This window comes from Balaenoptera acutorostrata, chromosome 11 (assembly GCF_949987535.1).
Source record: "Balaenoptera acutorostrata chromosome 11, mBalAcu1.1, whole genome shotgun sequence".
Taxonomy (NCBI): domain Eukaryota; kingdom Metazoa; phylum Chordata; class Mammalia; order Artiodactyla; family Balaenopteridae; genus Balaenoptera; species Balaenoptera acutorostrata.
Window position 1 is genome coordinate 97,490,179 of NC_080074.1, and position 24,613 is coordinate 97,514,791.

Consider the following 24,613-nt stretch of genomic DNA (forward strand, 5'->3'; position numbering starts at 1 on the left):
TGCCCATTGGGTATCCTCTTGTAGCTATTCAGAAAGTTAACTATATGGGTCTGTAGCTCAAGAGAGAGAGATGGGCTTTTTAGTTTATTAATGTTAATCACAGCCGAGGCAGTAGACGAAATCTCCTAGGGAGAGTAAGCAGCGGAGGAAAATAGCCGGTGGTAGACAGAACTCTGGGAAGCACCTGCACTTGAGGCAGACAGAAGAGAATGAAGCCGACAAGAGGAAACAGAACAAATGATCAGATGGTAAAACTGAGAGAGTGGTATCTTGGAAGGATCAGGCATTTTTGAGAAGAAAACAGGAGTCAGCAATATCGAATGCATAGAAATGTCAGTGAGAAGAAGAGTTTATTGACTATGGCAAATAGGAGAACTTTGACCTTTGCAGACTAGTTTCATTGTGGTGGTGAGGACAGAAGTCTAATTTCAGTGAGTTAAGATGTGACCCAGAGACTAAGAATTGGAGATGGTGAGTGTAAATGTTCTTTCTTGAAGGTTGGCGTTAGAGAGGAATGCCAGTGCGCTGAAAAAGAATGAGAAAGATGGGCTGTTGCTCACAAGGACTAAGGAGTCTGTGCCTCCGAGTCCATAGGTGGTAATATGGGACTGGCAGCCCCTACGTATTATGTAACTTAGTGATGTTGTTTTCTCTCATTTCTTGGATTTAATCATAGGGTGAGTTAGCTGTGTGGATGGGCGCTTTTGAGGCAAGATGAAGCAGAAGGAAGGTTTTTAAAGGATCTGCAGTTGTGAAATATAGTCTGACTATTCAGAATGGAAGGATTTTCCTTCTGAATAGAAGAGTAATGCTCTGAATCTGATGAGCCCTTTTGCTGTTTCCCTCTACCTCTAATATTGATGCCCTCTGCTTCTAAAGCCTCAGATAGCTCAGGGATTCCATGAAGATAGATGCCATGGGCATCTCATGCTCTGGCTTTTCCTTCTGAGTCCTTGGGTACTCAAGTATCAGAGACCTTATATTCCTTGCCCTCAGGCAACTAGACTCACCCTTAAGGCAGCAGTATATGGGGCCTGAGAGCTAATGCTCATCTGTAGCTTCTACTTTCTCTTCACCAGGCCTAAACGTCACTTTTCAGACCTAAAATCAAGCTCAGAGCTGATTTTGGCTTCTTTACCATTCCAGGTAAAACATTTGATGACTTTTCCAGGTCCATCCCTTCTGACCCTAAAATTTTCTCTGAAATTCCAAAGTAACCTTACTGATTTTTATGATATACAGAATGAAGTAGGATAGATTTTATCTATATATGTGGTTTTAAGCTTCTTAATGATGTTTAAATCTATAATTAGCATTTTTGTTATTGATTTACAATTATACTTCCCAATGTATTGTTCTATGTCTGTTTTCACTTAAGGATAACTCGTTTTGATTCCTAACAATGACGTTTATGTATATACCCATGGGGCATGATGTATATGTATTTATAAAAGAGGAAAGTGTTTATGAGTTGTCTTTATTAGCCTCACATTCTGCTTTCAAGCCCTCTTTTTAATTACTATTTTGAACTTACAGTTGTTTTTCCATTATATAACTATACTGCATTCCCATTTTAGATCCAACTGAGGAGCCAGCACCACAGGCCACCAATACAGTTGGTTCAGTTATTGGAGTAATTGTTACCATTTTTGTGTCTGGAACCATATACTTTATTTGCCAGAGGATGTTGTGTCCACGTATGAAGGGCGATGGGGAAACCATGACTAATGACTATGTAGTTCATGGACCAGCTTCTGTGCCCCTTGGTTATGTGCCACACCCAAGCTCTTTGTCAGGATCTCTTCCAGGTGAGCTGAGGCTGATCCATTGAGAGTCAAGTCTTGGGTCCTGGCAAGATTGCCACGTTTCCATTATGGAAACAGAATACTGCCTACAGTCTATTTCAACGTAGACCGCTTTGGGTTTAAACAATTATAAGAACAAATGTTCTCTTTTACTTTTAGCACCTTCTCTTTACACAGAAGTCCTTAGGTATGGTTTGGTAGAAATTGCCAAAGGATATAAAGCAAATATATGTACATACAAGCATTTATATATAATACATTTACTGCACATACTGCGTTTCTGGATGTGCTCTACTGAAAATGAATCAACTGGTCATTTGGTGAAAAGAGTCATAAACCACAGTTCTTTAGGTTCACTACCAAGAGACCTCAGTACTACTGAGCCCAGGAATTAAAGGAGGCCAAAAAATGGATGAAGATTCCTTTTCAGCAAACAGAGATTTAGAAATACCTGAGTGAGAGCAGGGAGGTATATATCGTCTTATGTTTTCTCCTAACTTAGGTGATGACAGTGGGAGTAGGGTTTGTTCAAACATAGCCAAGTTGCCAGATGTTCTATACTTGGGAGAGACCATATTGCTCTAGGGACATACAGCTTGCTTTTCTTTTTTTTTTTTTTTTAATAAATTTATTTATTTTTGGATTCGTTGGGTCTTTGTTGCTGCGAGTGGGCTTTCTCTAGTTGTGGCGAGCAGGGACCACTCTTCGTTGCTGTACGCGGGCTTCTCATTGTGGTGGCCTCTCCCACTGTGGAGCACGGGCTCTAGGTGCGCGGGCTTCAGTAGTTGTGGCTCGCAGACTCCAGAGCACAGGCTCAGTAGCTGTGGCGCATAGGCCTATCTGCTCCGTGGCATGTGGGATCCTCCCGGACCAGGGCTCGAACCCATGTCCCCTGCATTGGCAGGCGGATTCTCAACCACTGCACCACCAGGGAAGCCCTAGCTTTCTTTTCAATGCATTTTGGTACCCTCAGTGAAAAGAAGCCTTTCTTGTAATAAATATGGAGAAGGAGATACCAGGCCAAGAGCCCTGTGAAAATAAGGACTTATTCTGGATGTTAATTCTAAGGAAACATGTGATTTTTAAAACTGTTAATGATTCCTTGTTACCATACCTCACTTTGTTAGTGGAATCTGGGAAGTCACTTTGAAAAAATGGAATTTCTTCTTTAGCATTATAGTTGTGATTCCAACAACATTTGCATCCAGTAGATAAAGCAGTAATCTTCCATGCAGTGAATTTATGCCCTTAAAAATGGGTTTAGTTTTCTTTTGAGATCTGTTACTTAGTCTGCTCTGCTTTGCAGCCTCCACTCTCCACAGTTCTTTCTTTCTCAGATCCTCTAAGAGGTTGAAAACCTCTCAGTTTGAAGAGCTCTGCTTCCATTCTGGGGAAGAGGAAGGGCTGGGAGCTATTCGTGTTCTTGTTCTAGGCCAGCTCTCAGTGGAAGTGTCCACTTCTAGGGAACATTTGTTTCTCTTTTCCATTAAGTGTTTTCAATTATTATTGGGAAAAGAGGGCGTAAATTGTTTTAAAGCCAAACTATTTGACTATTGGTATTTGTAATTCTAGTACTGAATAAAATTATTTCATGCATTTTTATACATCTTATTCAACTTCAGTATTATCCTCCTTCATTTTAGGAATGTCTCGAGGTAAATCAATGATAAGCTCCCTCAGTATCATGGGGGGAAGCAGTGGACCCCCTTATGACCGAGCTCATGTCACGGGAGCATCGTCCAGTAGTTCTTCAAGCACCAAAGGCACTTACTTCCCTGCAGTAAGCAGTCTCTTTTCCTTTGTTCACTTTGAATACTAAGAGAAACAGGATCTTAGATTTTTAATTTATTTAAATGTGGGTACTCAGCGATGGTAATATAAAAAGTTTTTTAGTATAGAATTTAGGTATATAAGGCTCAAAGGAATTACCACCACGTGAGCACTTAGAAGTCTTTCTTTAAGTTTACTGTGTAGCAACCAGCATATTTGAAAACACTGACATTAATTTCATATACTGGGTAAAAGTAGAACTATTGAATAGTACCTCCTGAGAGGCTAAGGACCTTCATTCCATGACCTCCCAAGAGAAGAAGCACACCTGGTATTTCTCCTAAGTCAGTAATTTTTCTCTAAACATTTATAATTTAAAAAACTCAGAACCCAGTTGGGCTACACTTAAACCAGTGACTTGTAGATTACAGATTTCCTTCTCATCACCTGGTGCTTTTCAGCCATAATGAAATTGTGTCTTGCGGGGTGGAGAGCCACAGTCCTGAAGTACTGTTTTAGGTCAATTCTTTGAAACAGGATTTTGCTACTAGTGTAATGGAAAGGAATATGAACAGAGATGAAGGAAAAGAAGTTGAAAAAAGGCTAATAGTCTCTGTCTGGAATAGACTATTCTTATTTCAATATTTGATTATTTTTCCTTTTAGATTTTGAACCCTCCGCCATCCCCAGCCACAGAGCGATCACATTACACTATGGAATTTGGTTATTCTTCAAACAGTCCTTCCACTCATAGGTCCTACAGGTAATACACATCCTCCTCCAGCATAAATCACAGTATTTATTAGAAGCAAGTGTTCTAGTTGTGTTTGCTGTAGCCCTGAATGAGTAGATGATGGTCACCAAGAGAGAACAGGCATCTTGTCTGGGTAATGCTGATATTGCCCCTACCACAAATCCTTTTCTTTCAGGGCATTATACTTTTTTAAAATTGAAGTATAGTTGATGTACAATACTATATAAGTTACAGGTGTGCAGTATAGTGAGTCACAATTTTTAGGGGTTATACTCCATTTATAGTTATTATAAAATGTTGGCTAGTCCCTGTGTTGTACAATATATCCTTGTAGCTTATTTTATACCTAAAAGATTATACCTCTTATTCCCCTGCCCCTAAATTGCCCCTCCCCACTTCTCTCTCCCCAGTAGTAACCACTAGTTTGTTCTCTATATCTGTGGGCCTGCTTCTTTTTTGTTATATTCACTAGTTTGTTGTATTTTTTAAATTCCACATATAATTGATATCATACAGTATTTGTCTTTCTCTGTCTGACTTGTTTCACTTAGCTCAATACCCTCCAAGTCCATCCATGTTATTGCAAATGGCAAAATTTCTTTCTTTTTTATGGCTGAATAGTATTTCGGGGGCGGGGGTGGTGTGTGTGGGTGTGTGTGTGTGGGTGTGTGTGTGTGTGTGTACCACATCTTCTTTATCCATTCATGTGTTGATGGTGGACACTTAGGTTGCTTCCATATCTTGGCAATTGTAATAGTGCTGCTGGGAACATTGGGGTGCACATATCTTTTCGAATTAGTGTTTCCATTTTTTCAGATATATACCCAGGAGTGGAATTGCTGGGTCATACGATAGTTCTATTTTAGTTTTTTGAGAAACCTCCATACTGTTTTCCACAGTGGCTGCATCAATTTGCATTCCCACTAACAGTATACAAGGGTTCCCTTTTCTCTACATCCTGCCAACATTTGTTATTTTTGTTCTTTCTGATGATAGCCCTTCTGACAGGTGTGAAGGGATACCTCATTGTGGTTTTGATTTGCATTTTGCTGATGATAGCAATGTCAAGCATCTTTTCATGTGCCTGTTGGCCATCTGCATTTCCTCTTTGGAGAAATGTCTGTTCGGGTCTTCAGGGCCCTATACATTTTTTAAAGAGAGTCAAAAATGCTGTCTTTTAAAGTATTAAGGTAGAGCCCCCAGGCTTTGGCAGTATTCTAAGGAAGTTACCCCCCAAAGTGACTTGATTGCAAAATAGGTTACTGCTGAGGTTAGGTTTGATTGATAGTCTTCAGTGGAATATTGGGATAAAACTAAGGTTGGGAGTGTTATGAGAACTCTAAAACAGCAGGAGTATTAAGGGAACAGAATTTGAGAAAAGTTGAGAGAAGCTTAAGTTCACCTCTTGCTTACATATGTTATTACAATCTGGAATGAAAAGTTTCTCATATAGTTGCATGGAATAAATCTTGACTCACTAAAATAACTGAAATGTGTTTGTAAGCCAGAAATGGGGGGATTATGCCTTTGTGCTGCTTCGTGAGGCTGTAGAGCATAGGGATGAGCAAGTTAAGTCCTAGTGTGTCGTCTTTCGTCTTATTTGAGAGGCCAGCAGAAAGTCAGAAACTTACACTCTCTCTTCACTTAGTGCCCAGTGTTTACTGGCATCCCTCAAGTGCCTTTTATCTTCGAGATCAGGTGTTTTCTAGCATTCCAGTCAGATTGCCCTGATATATAACCTTATAGATGTGTAGAAAGCAAGTGGAAATTGTTTATAGTATCTCATTCACAATTCTCATTGCAGTTTATGGATAAGATAGGCTTGGCTCTGAACTGATTGTTTTTATGTTTTATTGTAAATGTTGCTTTCCCTACCACAGGTTTGTTCTAAAAAGCCAAATAGAAAGGCAGAAACCTGAAAATTGAAAAAAGGAAAGACCTAAAATTTTACTTTTAAAAAATTAATTTCCTTAAATGGAATAAAACACTGTTTGGTTCAAGTAAACATAATTGCATCAAAAACAATTCTTATTTAACCATTTCCCACATCTCAAATTAAGCCCAATTTATTTCTTCAGAGTGAAACTTTTTATCATTTGTTGAAATTTTTGTCTAACTTAAAGTTTGTGGAACTTAAAAGAATTTTGTTAATTCTATTTCCTTTCGTTCTCTCCTCTTTTTTTTATTCTCCCATGAAAATGGAATTTGGGCCTTTTAAATGTAGAGCCAAGAAATTTCTCCAAGGCTCGCCACCTGATTGGACAGAAAGATAAGACCTAAAAAATACTATGACATCATGTCAGTACTGGTAGTAAAAATGCTTGAGAACCTGCTTGGCAGGTCATGTAACTTTTGGTCTTTTGCAGCCATTTCTTTTCATACCACTGAGGGCTTGGCCTCACATGGCTTTTATCCTGAGGTGTTATCTGGCACTCTGTATCGCTAGGTATTTTATAAATTGTTACTTCAGTTTTACACTTGCTCTTGCCCTACTCTTGCAGTCATTTTGTCTGATGGGAAAGCATATAAATAAATCTTGATTGAGGTATATATGAAATAAGATCAGCTTTACTCAGCTTTACTATACTTAGACTATGAATGGTATAAGAAGTTACAGATAGAAGTAGAAATGATAGAAAAGCCAGCAATTTGTCAGCTCTTATTTTCACTAGTACATTTCTCTCTTTCCAGTGCCTTTTTCTTTAGTTAGCCACGCTACAAACTTGACTTAACAGCTATAGATTACTTGAAAAGGTAGCTTTAAAAAGTGTAAAAAATAAATTAGGACTCTGAAATACATATTAGAAAATTCACTGGTCCTGTATGGATACCTAGAATTTATCGTTTTGATGTTCAGTTAGAGCCACTCTTATGACAATATGCTTGTCTACATACAGGGAATCAACACTTCTTCCCCCAAACCACAGCAATTTCCCTTTGCTGATAGTAATAATAATGGGATAGATAAGCTCCTTAGGCTGTCTACCAAAATTCAGCCTGGCTTGTACAGTATTTGAGTTGTAAAGAGACAGTGAAGTCTTCAGACATCATTAAATTATTCATCAGGTAAATCATAGATCATTTAAGGAGTATTGAGAGAATGCTAACATGTTTGAGTAATGTAAGATAATAAAGACCCATTCTTCTCACAGATCATGGAGAGGCAGAAATTGGTGAGGTCCACTATATAGACTAAATCCAAAATGTGTAACTGAGAGATTTTCCAAAGATGACCATTAAATACAACTTTGAATAGTTCTTTTTTAATTCTATGATACAGGGTAACTTAAAGATACAAGCGCACACCCAGAGGCTAGAATGGGTTCACCTCTGCATTCCCATTCTGTCCACTTTTAATTGCCTCTAATCACATTTTATCTACAAATATGAAACACATGCTATCTTCCTCCTCCAATCTGCCATTGAAAACTGCCTCTTGGTTGGTGCAGCCTTAAATTGTGGTAGCTTATTGTCTTGCAGGTGAGGTTTGCGTTTAATACCTCTGTATTCTGATAGAGAAAAACCACCTCTCCATAACCCTGACTCAGCCTCTCCTGGTTTTCTCCCTCTGCCAGCTACAGGCCGCACAGTTACCGGCACTTTGCACCGCCCACCACACCCTGCAGCACAGATGTTTGTGACAGTGACTACGCTCCCAGCCGGAGAATAATGACCTCAGTGGCCACAGCCAAGGGCTACACTAGTGACTTGAACTATGACTCAGAGCCTGTGCCTCCGCCTCCCACGCCCCGAAGCCAGTACTTGTCGGCAGAAGAGAACTATGAAAGCTGCCCGCCTTCTCCATACACAGAGAGGAGCTACCCTCATCACCTCTACCCACCGCCGCCCTCTCCCTGTACGGACTCCTCCTGAGGAGGGGCCCTCCTCCTCTGACTGCCTCCCACACGGAAGTGTAAACACGAATGCGGTTGGGATCTGGAGGGGGGGGGGAGCTCTTCGAGAAGGGTGAGGCAGACCATGTACAGATAAAAATTATAAATGGGGTAGGGCATACTGGAGATATTTGTACAGAAGGAAAAGATATTTATATATTTTCTTAAAACAGCACATTTGCTGCTTGTGCCATAAAAATTTGTATAAAAAATAAATTTGTACTAAAAGTTTTATTTTTGCAAACTAAATACACAAAGCATGCCTTAAACCCAGTGAAGTGACTGAGTACAAAGGAAGCAGGAATAATAAAGGCATCACTGACCAGGAATGTCTGGGCTTTATTGATACCAAAAAAAGAAAAAGAAAAAAGAAAAAAAAGTCCATCTCAGAGCAGCAAACTATAGATACTTGGAAGTAGCCAGATGGCCTTCATGTTAACTAACATTTGAAGGCCAGCAGGTTTAAGAAATGAAAGGAAAAAAAAAAAAGAATTAATACTAACTTTGGATAAAGGGCTTTGTTTTCTCTAGGAATCCAACAATTTTATCGAGGAAAATAGATATTTATAAAAATCCATTTGGGGTGCTGCTGTTGTGGGAGAGATCAGCTGTCTGGTAAGATGCTATGGGGCCGTTTGTTGTGCAAGTCTTCTGTCCCTACCTTAAAACTCACCCCTCTGTCATATATTAATTTTTTCCCCTGGGTGTTTTCACCTTGCTTCCTCCCCTAGCAGTATTGTAGGGTATTTTGCCAGAATGCCATAATTTATTCACAGTTTTTTATCTGAGGATTGATAAAATGGAGTTTTCTAAATTAAGGTTTCATTTTAATATTTCTACTAGCTCCATACCCCAGTCAGCTTAGCTCTTCATTTGGACTGCTGTGTTCGCATAATGATCAAAGGTTAGACATGTTTATTGCTCCTCTTTACTTCCAAGATTGTTTTAATGCTCATTAAAATGTCTTTTTACAACACATATAGACAATGTTTAAGAGTTACAAATTTAACCATTAAGTTTTTGTTGTAAATTAATCATATATCCTTGCAGTACTTTCAGCATATAATATCACAATATGAAATCATTTTTATATGTATCTTTCCTAGTAAAACATTTAAATATGTTCCGGTTAGAGACAATCTATTTAAAAAGAGAATTTTTTGTTATCGTTGGGTTTTCCCTTTATTAACTGTTGGTGACATTTTCATGTTCTTTAGGCCAATTTTTCTCAGAATGATCTCTACATACATACCTCTTCTAATGTGTGACATGAGTTTAATATCTTTCTGTTACCTAATGTGAATGTTAGATTGTTTTCAAATTATCCATGAATTATTCTTATAATCACCTCATATATTTTTTATGTGTCGTCTCTCTTATTCCATGATGGATTAAGACGATTTAACAAATTTAACAATATGGATTACATGAGAAGGCAAACTGTTAACTTCTCAGCTGTCAGAACTTGGGTGGAGGGGAATATTGGACGGCTCATGTAATCTGCCTGACCTGTGTGGTACTGGGGCTTCTTCATCTTCAGCTATCAGGGCTGACCTGTGGAATGATTCTAGCACTGCTCTGCCACCTTGCCAGAAGTTGGTTTCCTGCTTTTTACATGTTTCCAGAATTTCTCTGCTAAAGTTGAATGTGTTTTTAAACTAATGTATTTTTACCTTAACAGACGTTGGTCAGTTGTTATAGAATGATTTTTTTTTTTTTTTTAATTCTGTTTTGTTGAGGCCTCTCTGGATTTCAGGACCGAAGAGAAAACAGTGGAAGAAGGGATTCAGAAGTTTGGTAGAGGTGAACTAACTGTTTAAGCAATTAAAAAATATACCTAAGTAATCTTTTTAAAGAGAAAAAAACACGGTTTCAGAGTAATGCTTAGATTATTGGGAGTACCTTATATGAATCAGGTGCACTTGATTTTGCATATAAATAAATGGTAATCCATTAGTATCTTGCATTTCAGTCAGACGAGTGTTAACTCTTCCTGTTGATGGAACAAAGTGCTCAAGTTCTAACAAAATGGACATTGAAGTTGCAAGGGCGCTTGATGCTCAAATGAAGATGGAAAGGTTAGCAATAACTGGGTATCACTTAAAATTTGAGAATTCTGTATGTTTACATTTTTTAATGTGCATCTTTATCTGGTGGGCTTCCCATGTGGAAACTTGCACTATAATGAACTAAGAAGAATATTGCCTTGTTATATCTCAGTTCAAGTGCTTGTACTGCGATGGCAATGGCCTCTTCTTGCAAAATACTAATTTGTGTGCCAATTTGTTTGAAATTATTTGAAGGCAGTTCAGCTTAATCTCAGAATCCTCTTTCTTGGTATTTGAGATGGATTCTTAACATTTTGGGGAGTACCTTTCAATGAGAGAATTGTCAAAATTCAGGAAAGATTTATTGACCCTCAGATTATATGGACAGTTAAGCTTAAAAGTAGACTATCTTGATTGTTAAACACAAGATCTTTAATTGGAAGATAAAAAATTAATATATGAGAGCACAAATCAGGGGAAAAGGGAAAAAGTGTTTTGAATTTGGAGTATTGCTAGATTCATTATCCATGCTGGGGGGCAATGAATAAAATTTCATTATATTCCTTAAATGCAGAAGTATTCATTGTGATTGTATGGCGTGAAGTATGCCCACTTACTGATGTCATTAAAATTATCTGAGAATTGAACTTCAGCATAGCATGCTTTCTGTGCCCTATAGTAAGCTATTCTTCACTGAAGGTGGTCTTTTATAATTCTGAACTTTTATAATCTTGAATTTGGCTCCTGCAGGGCCCTGGTTTTCTGAACAGTGGCCCAAAGGATTTTGCTGCTTATATCAGATAATGGCATATTCACAATGTAAAAAACAATTAAGGTATAGAATTTTCTCAATATTAATTTTTCTTTCAGGAAATTTTGTTATGCCTCTGACACTTGCTATAACTCTTCTAACTAGCATATCATGAGATATTATATGTTTAGCAGAAAATTGTTATTTTAATTTTAATATAAAAATACTTTGTGATGTACCACCAAGAGCTTATCTGACCCTTCAATAAGTTTGAGAACAACTATTCTAAAGGGTTGATATGTATTTAGAAATGAAGTCTTTACATTTTCATCTAATATAGGCCAATAATTGGGGGTGGGGGCTTTTGAGCAGTAAAATTTTAAGATGATTGAGGATTGTATATTTTCATTATTTAAAAATACTCCAAAGTCAATCATTTGTATACAACCAACTCATTTGATATTAAGACATTGTTAAGGTATAAATAGCCACCATCCTTATTAGGTAGCAATTAGTTTGGAGGGAAAAATTTTTTATTTTGCTGTAAAAGCTCATTAGTGAAGAATACTTCATGTAGGGTTAGTAGCTGTGACTTATCTGTTAATGAACTGTGTATATTTATGTGACCTGATAGCAGTAATCATAGTATAGAGACTGCTTACTTTTGGTACAAAAGAAAGGCTTGCCTTAAGCAAGCAAACCTGGCTCTGTGATAGGTCTGCTGCTATTGTTTCTCTGTCAAGTCCTTTGCCTTGACTAGGTTCTTAAAAGTGTAGTTTTTAAAATTGCTTTATCTCTTGCAGGGGGAAACTTGCCACTTCATTGATTTGCATGCCATAAAAGCAGCATGTTGGTTATTACCATTACACATCTAACAAGATTCAGAAACAAAAATCTTGGCCTTTTCACGCCCCCCAAGTATGTCAAACTTTTAATAAGCGCAGTACTTCATTTTGAATAATGACATGAATAGTATGTCTGGAGTGTGGGTATGAGTATGTGATTATGAGATGGCTGACAAATGTTTGAGCGTCAATAAATGAGACTGTACACTAAGTGTAGACATGGACTGAGTCTTAAAGAAGTTCATAATCAAGCATTGTTTAAAACATGTTCTCAAAATTCTTAAACTCAAGAAATTTAATTTTATTTGGTACCCCTTTCCTTATCCCAAACCTAAAATGAACCAAGAGAAATAACAGATGATTTTACAAAGTACTAGTAGCATATGGTTGGTTTCTGACTTCTGGGATTGCATCATTTCACAATAGGCTCAAAATTTAGCTTTTGAAATTCTCAAACTTTTAAAGGACTTTGGACCCTAAAGCATAACATTTTACTGTTATAATTTTAAAAGATTTTTAAAATTGTGGACCATATACTCAGGATATTTGTTTGATTGGATTCTGCCTGTTGTTAAACTAAGTCTATACCTGAGTGGAGAGGGAGGTAGATTCTTTGGTTAATCTAGATGATTTAGAATGAAATTACTGACCTCATCCTTCTTCAGTCAAGGTAAACTTTACTGGTTTTTTGGTTTTGGTTTTGGTTTGTTGTTTTTTTTTCATAAGGCATTCTTAAACCATTCTTAAGTTATTGCTGAAAAAAATCATCATGACTTTACAGGTAGAATTATAAACTAAGTGATATCTTGTACTCAGAAGTGGAATATAGCCCTAACAAAAACTAACTTTTAGATTTCCCATTACTTAGGGTTTGCCCAGTAGTTAACACCAAAGACTTATACAATGTGCTTTTGCTTAACTGTCCATTCTTTTTTTAAAAGAAAGAATTTTAATTATTAAAAAAATTTTTTAAATCAAATATAAGGGCAGGGGTATAGATAAATATATAGATAGATAGATCTCTATGTATATGACTCTAAATATCAATGCCTAAATATGAATATTAAAAAGAAAATAAAGCAAAGAAAGTCTGATTAAACCTAACATTACATGAAATTAAGTATCTGGGCTTAGTTGAGGACATTTTATTATAATAAGAGTAAAGGGGATACTGAGACGCTTAAGCTGGACTAGCCTTATTTGCAAGTGAAGGATCTGGTGCTGCTTTCAGATGTTTTATCCTCTGTGTTTTTAAATTTTTTCTTAAGCTTTAATCTTCGTCATTGTCTTGAAGTCAGCTGGTGTTTCTTGTTCATGGACTTTGGTACGATGGTGCTTTGCAAGGATGTATTTATATTTTAATGACCAACATTTGGTCAGCCCTTGTCCACTATTCACTTTCCCCTTTTTGTAAAATAAGTGCTTTAATTTTAAACTGTATAAAAATACCTTGTATAAATCCCCTTTTTGATTATTACAATAAGTTGAGTTGTAACAAATGAAATGTTGATTTTTATAATAAAACGGTGGAAAATACAAGTGTCATTTCTTCAGCAAGAAATTAAAACAGTTGATTGTGCTTTGCTATGATATATGAATGTTGTGTTTCAGACACAACAAAACCCACCTTTATTGTTTGCATTTCAAATAAAATACAACTTTGGAAGAAAGGTTTGAGAAGGGCTGTTGCTTAGTGCAATGCTGACAATACCTGTGATTAGGAACAGAATAAGGAAAAGTTGGGTCTGCTTACCCACTGCACAGCAAAGCCAATCTACTGATATCGGGTTGTGGTGAAGGAAAGTACAGCATTTATTTGCAGGGTGCCAAGCAAGAAGAATGGGCAGTTCGTGCTCAAAAGACCCAAACTCCCTGATAGCTTTCAGGAAAGAGTTTTTTTAAAGGCAGCATTTGGGGTAAGAGCTGCAAGGTGCATGACTTTCTTCTGATTGGTTGGTGGTAAGGTAACAGAGTGGTGTTTGCTTGTGGTTAGCATGTAGTCACCATTCTCTACTTGGGTTGGGGGGCTGGGAATCTTAGTTTCTACAGAACAGCTCAAAGATATGCATCAGGTTGTTAGGTATATCCCTTGAGAAGGAACTAGGATTCTGTTTTACCACTGAACTATTATCATTACTTTTCTTGCTTAACTGCTTTTCCTTTGTTTCTGAATTCCCTCTCTTCCCTAATTAGTAGGAACTTTGGGAAGGCATAGGAGACTAAAGCCTTTTTCTACAAACAAGAAACAGAAGACAGGAGGGCTTTTGTGCTCAGGAGGGCCCCACAGGGTCCTGCTCAGTTTCACAATTTGAGCTTCTGACTGCTCTTGTTTTTATAAACTCCTGGAAGGAGTCCTGATGTGGCCTCTGAGCCACCCCCTTCTCCTCCTCCAAATTATCTTTAAAAATGAACTTGCTTTTCCTGATGCAGAGCCCAATATGATATGATGATATAGAAGGGCAACAGAATATACTACTGCAAAATATGCCACTTTGGCATCTTGATTATTTTGATCTGTAGGTACTTAAAAACCAGCAAATGCAGAGAAAAGCTGTCTCTGAATTCCCCTTATGTGCCTAAAGGCAGATCATCTAAAAGCAACACAATTGTCATGAATCATAAATCCCTTCCCGGAGAGTTTTATCAACCAGGGAAGATTGACGTCATGGGAGAGGAGACTAGAAGTGGACACGTTGGCCAAAAAACAAACTTTGTCACAAACTATCATATCTCCTATGTATTCTCTTAAAGGCCTATTCATCTTCCCTAATAATCCCGTAAGAGGCCTACATCCTCACTCCCCTTTCCCTGTTACAATGGTATTTATGCCTGAATTCTAAACCACCTTAGAGAGTTACTCATTTTTCTCTGGGTATCTCCTATGTATACCTAAAGTATACATGTTAATAAACTTCTGGTCTTTTTTTTTTTCCCCCTTATAAATCTATCTTTTATTGTAGGAGTCTCATCTAAGAACTCAGAAGGGTGGATGGAAAAACCATTGAGAACTCAAAACTACCAGATCCCTGCTTTAGTCTGAGATTACTGTTTGATAGGAAGAGAGGAAGCTGCTTTTTTATTAGGCAGTAGTTGAGTTCAAACATCAGGTGGTTAAATGGAAACCAAGTGGTTTTTTTTTTTTTCCTTAATCAGTATATTTTAAAATTGAAGTATGGTTGATTAACAGTGTTGTGTTAATTTCTGCTGTACAGCAAAGTGATTATATTCTTTTTTTTTAGTATTCTTTTCCATTATGGTTTATCATAGGATATTGAATAGTTCTCTGTGCTATACAGTAGGACCTTGTTTTTTCTGTTTGTTTGTTTTCATTTATTTATTTTTTATTTTTGGCTGTGTTGGGTCTTCGTTGCTGTGCGCAGGCTTTCTCTAGTTTCGGCAAGCAGGGGCTACTCTTTGTTGCAGTGCACGGGCTTCTCATTACGGTGGCTTCTCTTGCTGAGGAGCATGGGCTCTAGGCACGTGGACTTCAGTAGTTGTGGCTCGCTGGCTCTAGAGCGCAGGCTCAGTAGTTGTGGTGCAGGGGCTTAGTTGCTCCACGGCACATGGGATCTTCCTGGACCAGGGATCAAACCCATGTCCCCTGCATTGGCAGGCGGATTCTTAACCACTGCGCCAGCAGGGAAGCCCAGGACTTTGTTGTTTATCCATTCTGTATATAAAAGCCTACATCTGCTCACCTCAACCTCCCACTCGATCCTTCCCCCAACCCCCTCCCCCCCGGCAACCACCAGTCTGTTCTCTATGTCCATGATTCTGTTTCTGTTTCATAGATAGGTTCATTTGTGTCATATTTTAGATTCCATATATAAGTGATACCATATGGTATTTGTCTTTCTCTCTCTGACTTACATTACTTAGTATGATAATCTTTAGTTGCATCCATGTCGCTGCAAATGGCATTATTTTGTTCTTTTTTATGGCTGAGTAATATTCCACTGTATATATGTACCACATCTTCTTTATCCATTCATCTGTCGATGGACATCTAGGTTGTTTCCATGTCTTGGCTATTGTGAATGGTGCCACTATTAACATAGAGGTGCATGTATCTTTTTGAATTATAGGTTTGTCTGAATATATGCCCAGGAGTGGGATTGCTGGATCATATGGTAATTCTGCTTTTAGTGGAAACCTAGTTTTAATGTAGAAGTCTTTCCTTAGTAGATGCTTTTGAGAAAATGAGCTTACCTTGGCTTCTTTGCTGACCCCTTGCATTCTTTCTCTGGAGGGAAAACAAAAATCATGTAAGTTGTGCTGTTGCCAGTTGAGTCAAAGAAAGGAAAGGCAGAACTATGGTTGGTTTGCCTGATTTTAAAGGCGTGCTGTAGAATAAGGAAAACAGTGAAAAGACTAATTCAAAAAGATACATACAGCCCAGTGTTCATAGCAGCATTATTTGCAATAGCCAAGATACGGAAGCAGTGTAAGTTTCCAACAAGTGAATGGATAAAGAAGATGTAGTGTGTGTATACACACACACAGGGAATATTACTCAGCCATAAAAAACAATGAAATTTTGCCATTTGCAACAATATGGATGGACCTGGAGGGAAGGTATTATGCTTAGAGAGTGACAAATAATGTATGCTATAACTTATATGTGGGAATCTAAAATATGAAGCAAATGAATATAACAAAAAAAAGAAACAGACTTACAGATATAGAGAACAAACTAGTGGTTACCAGTAGGGAGAGGGAAAGGGGGAGGGGCAAGGTAGGGGGAGAGGATTAAGGGATACAAATCACTATACAAATCACTATGTATAAAATAAATAAGCTGCAAGGATATATTGTATAGCACAGGGAATATAGCCAATATTTTATAATAACTTTAAATGGGTTATAATTTTTGAAATATTTCATCACTATGTCGTACACCTGAAACTAATATAATATTGTAAATCAACTATACTTCCGTTAAAAAAAATGAGTAGGGAATACAGTGAGTTGTTTTGGGTTCTTCTTTCGCCAGATAGGTTTTCAGCTACGGTTTTACAATCTTTTTAATTTTAATTCTTTGCCTTGCTTGTATGTGATTGCATTATTTCTGTAAATTTAAATCAAAGGATGAATTAGTATTCACAGGGTTCAGGACACACTACCCCAAAATATGGCACCTTGGCATGTTGAATATTTTAAGCTGAAGGAATTTGAGAAATGGGATGTTCAGGAAGGACTCTCTGACCTTCCTGTAAAGCAGGTATAAACCATCATGTGAAAGGTGCCCTCCCTTTACCCGGAAGAAAGACACACTGAGGAATCTGAACAGGCATTGCTGAGTTCTCCCAGTTTCCTACACTTAACTCATACTCTGCCCTATCATATCTTTCCATGACTTTCCACTCTTCATCAAACCCAGTGAAAGAACAGGTTTAACCATCTTTTGGATCTTCATTTCCTTATGAGGGCTCCCATGTCACGTAAAACAAACACATATGTATGCTTTTCTATTCTTAATCTCTTTTGTTATAGCAGTCCCAGTAGAGAACTTAGAAGATATTTTTCCTCCACTATACTGGTTTCAGACCTCTGGATCTATTCATTTGTACCATCGTGCAGTCTGCACAATCCATCTTCCACCCCAGAAAAATTTCTACCTGAGATTTGCATTTGTAAATTCAGATTTAATTACCATGTAAAGCCAATCTTCCCCAATAAAGAGGCTAAAAATAAAGGATAACATTTGTTAACATTTAACCGGCATTTACTGTGCACCAGGTGCTGTGGGAAGTATCCCATTTTTTTCCACAAAATAATCAACTGATTAATGACTAACCTTGACAGGAAGTGCCCAATTGGAGTATGAAAATTCCAGTGTAAAATTTTGATCAGAGACAGTTGGCAGTGGATGCAGGGAAAAGGACACTGAATTGAGATTTAGACTGTAATCTCTGTTCCATTTTAATTAATTGCCAAGACATGTCTGAAGTCATTTATTCTCTGTATTTGTGGGTATTCGTCTCTAATAGTTTTCTGAACCTTGACTCTTCCATCAGCCAGTTCTACTACCTGTTCCAGAGAGCTACTTGTACATAAAGCATTCTAGGCAATGAATAGTATTACAAGGAGGCCAAACAGCTATGTAGCATCCTGTTCTGTGTAGATCCCTGTTTAATGCCTCCTTCCTCCTGGCCTCTTCTCTGGTCTTGCTCTGCATTCCAAAGGAATTTATAGCTCTCAAAAGAGAGACAACACAAGGCCTATCATACCGTAAAAGCTGTATGGCAGACAAAAGTGATTATCTTTTGATAATCAGAGGGACCTTTTTGACTTGATTATCCTACCAAAAGCTTCCATGCTACGATTACCTAATTGTATGGTCCTCAAAATGCTTGCGTTTTGTCCAGTAATTATAAAACCAAGTTCCCCTGCCAAGTTCGATTAACCTCTCTATCTAAAACGTTATTCCCTTTCTTGTCTTGCCCCTGTTCTCCTCAGGATTGAGGAGTGTCAAAGAAAAGGTGGGATTGAAACTGAGCAGAACCCTGCAGGGCCTTCCCAGGTACCAAAGCCCCTCCGTGTTCTCTGTTTCTTGTTTGTAGCAAAAGGCTTTAGTCTCCTAGGCCTTCCCTGAGTTCCAAAAAGTGGGCACAAGTAGTTAACTAGGGAAGTGAGGGCATACAGAAACAAAGGTAAAGCAAACAAGAAAAGTAATAATAGTTTAAACAGTAGTTCAGTGATAAAAGACAGTCCTAGTTCCTCCTCAAAGGATATACATAACAATCTGATACATATCTTTGAGTTGTTCAGCAAAACTAAGATACCCTTCCCTGCCTGGAGGGTGGTGACATCATGCAGACCACAAGTATGTAGACCTCAGAAGACTGGAATCAGAAGGTGGATGATAAAGATTTCTGAAACACCACTCTTACCTCACCATCAACTAATTAGAAGAAATCGTGCACCTTGCATCTTTCATCCCAAATGTTGCCTTTAGTAACCCTTCCCTGAAAGCCATCAGGGAGTTTGGATCTTTTGAGCATGAACTGCCTGTTCTCCTTGCTCGATACCCTGCAAATAAATGCTGTACTTTGCTTCACCACAACCCGGTGTCAGTAGATTGGCTTTACCAGCAGACCCTAGTTGGACTTGGTGACCACAAAGGGACTCATCATCCCACGTGGGTGTCTCAACCTGTGGCACATCAAACCCTGGCTTGTGGTGGCTCTCATTCTGTCCAGCAGCTGCCTGAGCACATTTGTCTCAAGGACAGCCCTGAGGCTTGCCACTGACTGGGTGTCGTTGACACACAGCGCTTTTGATATTTGTGGTAAAGGAAACAAGGCGTTTGAAGGTTGAGGTACCTGGTAAGTAGAGGAGTCTTGTGTGTGATGATACCAGGGTATTCTTCCCTATTGTGTTACCTTGACTGGAAGTTTCCTTTTGGGTTTGGGACTTGGTCATTTGACTCCAGTGACTGAGCAGAGCACTGCTTTAATTGGATTTTCCCTTTTGGACTGAGGAGTCTCTCTGGCCATTTAGTACCACCTGGGGCTGTACCTGGGAATCTCCCGTTTGGACCAGGACTCATACACCACCATCTGGGACAGTAAGAGGAGGCGCCTCACTCTCAAGTTAGGGAAGTGTGACCTTAAGAGACCCCATTGCATTGGTTTGTTTCTTTTGGCACACAGCCTGGGGAATGTCTGACAGTACCAGCCATGGATAATTAATGATGGGTAACCAGAACTCTATTATATCTTGTAGACCCTTAGAGTCTGTTTTGCAAAACTGGGAGATCTTCAGTTATGCATCCATGAAAGAAAAAAGTGTTTCATTTTAATACTGCTTGGCCTCATTGCTCCTTAGGATCTGGAGAACAATGGGCCCTAATGGCTCTCTAATTTATAACATTATCTTTCAAGTAGAACTGTTTTGTAAAAGGGACGGAAAATGGTATGAAATTCCTTATGCAAAGCGTTTTTATACTGTTGTATCAAAGTAAGCCTTTTGGAATTGGTTTGGCTTTGAGCCTTTTCAAACTGGTTTGGCTTATATTTTGAGGGTGTGTGTGTGAGTGTATATTTGTGTTAAAGAAGGTGCAGTGTTTCAATTGGTGGACATGAGAAACAAAATTTCATTTCCTAAAAATAGCCCTTTAGGATGCATCCTACAAAATTAGACCACCCTCAGTTCGGGTGACCACGGTGTTCTTTAGACTCCAGAGAAAAATGATGAGGATGGAGCTCTTTTGACATTCTAAATTTTTTTTTTTTTTTTTTTTTTGGCTATCCTGTTAGAGGAAGCAGTCTTTCTAGGAGGAACTTGCATTTCTCTCCCTGTGCCTTTGAGATATAAATGTTTTAATTGGGCTCTCAGAAACTTTTATCTGACCATCTCCAATTCCTGAGACTAAAGAAAAAAAAAAAAAGAAAAAAGAGATTTTTAACTCAAGCAGGAAATAATGAGATCTGTTTATATGGATGTATGTATGTCTGTGTACATTATAGAGATGATATGTTTTTACCTCTGGATGATATTACCAAAATTAATTTGTAAATGATCTCTATTTAATTGGCTTAAAGGAAAGTAAACACTTACATAAATTTTCTGACTTAGAAACTAACCTGATGAATTTTAGGTTCACATGATCTGGGAAATATTTAGTATTAAATTAATTTTTGGTATTAAAGTTAAAGTTTATTGGTTTAATATAGGCATGTCTTTTGAGTCATCAACATTAAGTAGAATACTTTTATTATACCTAGGTTTACTGAGAGTCAATAAGATTTTGTTATTCCTGTTACAAAATTTGTCAGGAAAGAAAATAACTTGATATGATGAAACTTTTAAGTAAAGTAAATGTAAATGAGGTAGTAGTTTTTTTGGATCAACTCTTTGGGAATAATTATGTTTTGCGAATGTCTACTTAAAAATCATCTCCCCAGGTGTTGGTAACTTAAAACTCTTTATAGAGTTTTGCTAAATTAAGTTAAATGATGGAAATTTATTGAATATCTGGTCATTTCAAATAAGATAAAATACTGGAACGTTGTTAAACAAGTCTAAGTTTACCTACTTTTGTCTTCTTGTGAGAGAAAAACTAAAGATGTTTGGGTTTATTAGACACATGTCTTGTACCACAGGGAGGAAAGAAATTATAATATGAGGAGATGTATATTTCTAGAGGTTATAGAATATATTCATAAGTTGGCCAGTCAGGAAATGCTGGTATGTTCACAATTGCTTACTTCTTGGTTTTCACTAGAGATTAAGGTTTTTGATGGTTAAAATTTGTAATATATATGTATATAAAGCTACTAAAATAATAAGGGAAACATTTCAGTATGCAAGGAAAGTAGGAGGTGTGTTTTCAGTAAAAGAATGTATGAGAAATTGAAATGTATTTTTTTAAGGGAAAAAGTAATTTTGTCCTAAAGCTGATTATTTCCCAATGGGAAAGAAAATAAGGGATAAACTAATATTGATATAGAAAGTTGTAGATTTATGAAAACAAAAAAGAATCTTTAAAAGGAATTTTATGTGTGATCCGGACTAAGATTAGAATGAATTTAACTGAGTAAAGTTTAAGATTGAAGGTAAAGCAGTGTAAAACTTGAATTGGGTTTTCTCTTTCTGTTAAGAGAACAAAGTTTTATTGGAATATTGATCAGCTTTTGATAATAGATTGTAAAGTTTCTTAACTTTTTAAGTAATTTATACTTTCTGTATTTGCTCTTAAAATCTCTTATTGTCACTTTGGTTAAGTAAGTAAGTATTGTTTCACAGTGACCTGTGATCCTATTTGACCAGGTGTTTTGAAACTTTTTTATATTTTTGACAAACTTTTCTAATATCAAATTCTAATTAAAGTACTTTTGATCTCCAGCTAATTTTGGAATACTTCAGAGAAACCCTAAGGCATCTCAGAGAGCAATATTAAAATAATTAGGATTATTTGGTATGTTCAATTACTTGGGAAACATTGTCAAGTGATTGGTAATAAATTTTCTTAGTTTATAGTGTATGGGCAAATGACCTTAATATAAAGGTTTTAGAAGTTATACGAAATTTTAAAAAATCTGGTATGTTCTGGTATAATGTTATCAGTCATAATTCTAGTTGTTATCTTAAAATGTCTGTCACAGCAGTAACCAAATTTCTTTGTCCATTGCAATGTAATCATGTGTTTAACTGTGCCTTTTAAAGTCTTTTGTTATTTATAGACAGTTATCGTTGTACTCTGATGCTTTTACCAAAAAAAATGCTTCGTCTTCAAGAAGATTCATAGAGAGGACTTTTTGACAAGTACAGGTTTTTGATAATGTTCAGGTCATACCACTGAACTGGGTAAGAAGTTAAAGAATTCTAATGGAAAATGTGATGGCTTCATAAAACTGTTAACACAAGGATTAGTTACATAGGACTGAATGATCTGGTGAATGTGGTTATAATTTTATGGGTTTTGTCTGAAATATTACTGGCTTTTAATCTGTGTTTTCCAGATAGAAGGAAACCTTTCCCCTCAAACTAATTATGGCTTGTAATAACTAGGTAAATTATACTTTTGTAAGTAGGATTGAAACATTTATCTTTTTTCTTTTCTTTTCTACCTGATTTTATCTTTCCTTTCTACCTGAATCCTTCAGAAATTGGAAACTTGTAGTTTCCCAGCAGCCTTATCAGATGAATAAGGAAGGCCACCTCCTGACTGATGCAGGAATCTCAAGATATTTTGGGAACTTAAAGAAGAGAGGGATTCACCCAAATCTATAGATATCATAGGTGGAATCTGACAAGCCCTTGGCACAGGTTTTCTGGCCTTAAGAGACCTTTTAAAGTTCCAGCACAGCCAATTAAAAAAACCAATGTGATCAATTATAGCTATGTAAATAATCAGACCAAGTTTATTGAAACCAGACTTATTTTGCAGACAAATTTTTTTTTAGTGAGAAAAAGATTATGTTTCTGTAGATATTAAATTCTGGTTTTGTTAATTGAGGTCTGTATTCACCGTCTAAGACTCACCTCCCAAATAGTTTCTTGTTGTTATGTTACATAATTGTAAAGTTTAACTGAATTATTTGAAGGACACTTTGTTTCTGAAGCTTATCACAACATTGTATCTTTGGATGAAGATCAGATGCCCCATGACCTGCAACAAGGAGATTATAAATACTGAAAAAGGCATCATTTAAAGGACTGTCTCTTAGATAAAAGTACCTGGTACCATTCATTACCAGGTACTCTTAACTAGCTCATGCACAGCAAAACTAAAGAGAATGTCTCTTGAATTCATGTTTTTCCCATTTAAGAAGGGCCTCTGCATTGGACTCGTCTATAGAAAGGACTGCTGACCCCAAAACCCAAACCCACACCAGGATGAGAAGAAGACAATGGCAATGCTAGGCAGCTGACCCAACAATCTGGACCAGGCCTGTGAGACCAATTCCACTAATTTAATTGAACTGTTTACCAGGTGTGTGTCTCTCTATCAACATTGAAAGTTACTGTTTTACTTCTAACCATACTGTTGCTCTCAATGTTTAGAATGGTAAGAAAATTATCTAGTGAAGTTGTCACAGAGTATAACTACTCAAGACTTGTTTCACTGCAAGTCTGCTAAAAGCACATGTACAGTGTTTGTGTTATAATTCATTATAATTGAAAAAAAGTATAGCCTATAAACTGTTTTTCCATGTTTTGCTGTTTCACTATGTGTGATTAATTTTCCCCCAACGTGGATAACTAGGCATGTGTGTGTGTGTATGTATGTATGTGTGTGTGTGTGTGTGTGTGTGTGTGTGTGTGTGTATATATATATATATATATATATATATATATATATTTATAGAGGAGGCCTAGCCCTGAGGGACGTTATGAACCCAGGGCAGGCAGCAACCACCCTGGCACTGAGGGACAAATATTTGGATCTATCAAAAGATTTGCAAACAAAAGGGGAAACGATGGAAGAAATCTTCACATATTGAGGTATGGGAAAGTCATTCTGGCTTATACATGATTCAGCTTGAACTTTATGCTGACCAGAGTGGCCTGTTTTATGGCCTGTCAAGCATGCATTGTACATCTGCTTTGGCCATCGAGAAGGGGAATTCATTTGAAAGTCAAAATGGTGTGGTTGTGGTTCAGGCATCCAAGGTACAGCTGGGTGGCCATTTTGGATGTGATTGCAGACAGGTTCCTGTATTGATGAGAACTTGAATTTTCTGAACTGTGTTGGACTTGGGAATGCCACTAACCATTCTCAAAACAGTGTCTGCTGGAAGCTTCCACTTGCAACCTTATGGTCTCAAAAGTTCTCCTCTTATAATAAAATTTTTCTTACTTTGGGAATAGTAACAAATGAGACAGCTCAAGCCATAGCCTCCCAGCAGAAAGCACTAGATTCTTTAGCCAGAATAGTACTGGACAATAAAATTGCTTTAGATTGGATTTTAGCAGAAAAGGGAGATTTATAAATGCCAATCAGAAGTTAAAACTTGGGCTTCCCTGGTGGCGCAGTGGTTGAGAATCTGCCTGCCAATGCAGGAAACACGGGTTCGAGCCCTGGTCTGGGAAGATCCCACATGCCGCGGAGCAAATGGGCCCGTGAGCCACAACTACTGAGCCTGCACGTCTGGAGCTTGTGCTCCGCAACGAGAGCCCGCGATAGTGAGAGGCCCGCGCACTGCTATGAAGAGTGGCCCCCACTCGCCGCAACTAGAGAAAGCCCTCGCACAGTAACGAAGACCCAACACAGTCAAAAAAATAAATAAATTTATTAAA

At 37.5% G+C, this 24,613-nt stretch overlaps 1 protein-coding gene across 4 annotated transcripts in view; it reads left to right on the forward strand.

Annotated features, from left to right (window-relative positions):
• LRP6 (LDL receptor related protein 6) overlaps positions 1 to 13,438 on the forward strand; it is a 185,290-nt gene extending 171,852 nt beyond the window's left edge. For 2 of the 4 annotated variants that reach the window (XM_057556232.1, XM_057556233.1), the window contains 4 exons: positions 1,578 to 1,808; positions 3,449 to 3,585; positions 4,241 to 4,338; positions 7,905 to 13,438. In XM_057556232.1, the coding sequence (XP_057412215.1) occupies positions 1,578 to 1,808; positions 3,449 to 3,585; positions 4,241 to 4,338; positions 7,905 to 8,202 (764 nt within the window). In that variant the 3' untranslated portion in view covers positions 8,203 to 13,438. The remainder of the gene's footprint in view (positions 1 to 1,577; positions 1,809 to 3,448; positions 3,586 to 4,240; positions 4,339 to 7,904) is intronic. The other 2 variants (XM_057556231.1, XM_057556230.1) reach the window with 2 other exon arrangements.
• The last annotated feature ends 11,175 nt before the right edge of the window (positions 13,439 to 24,613 follow it).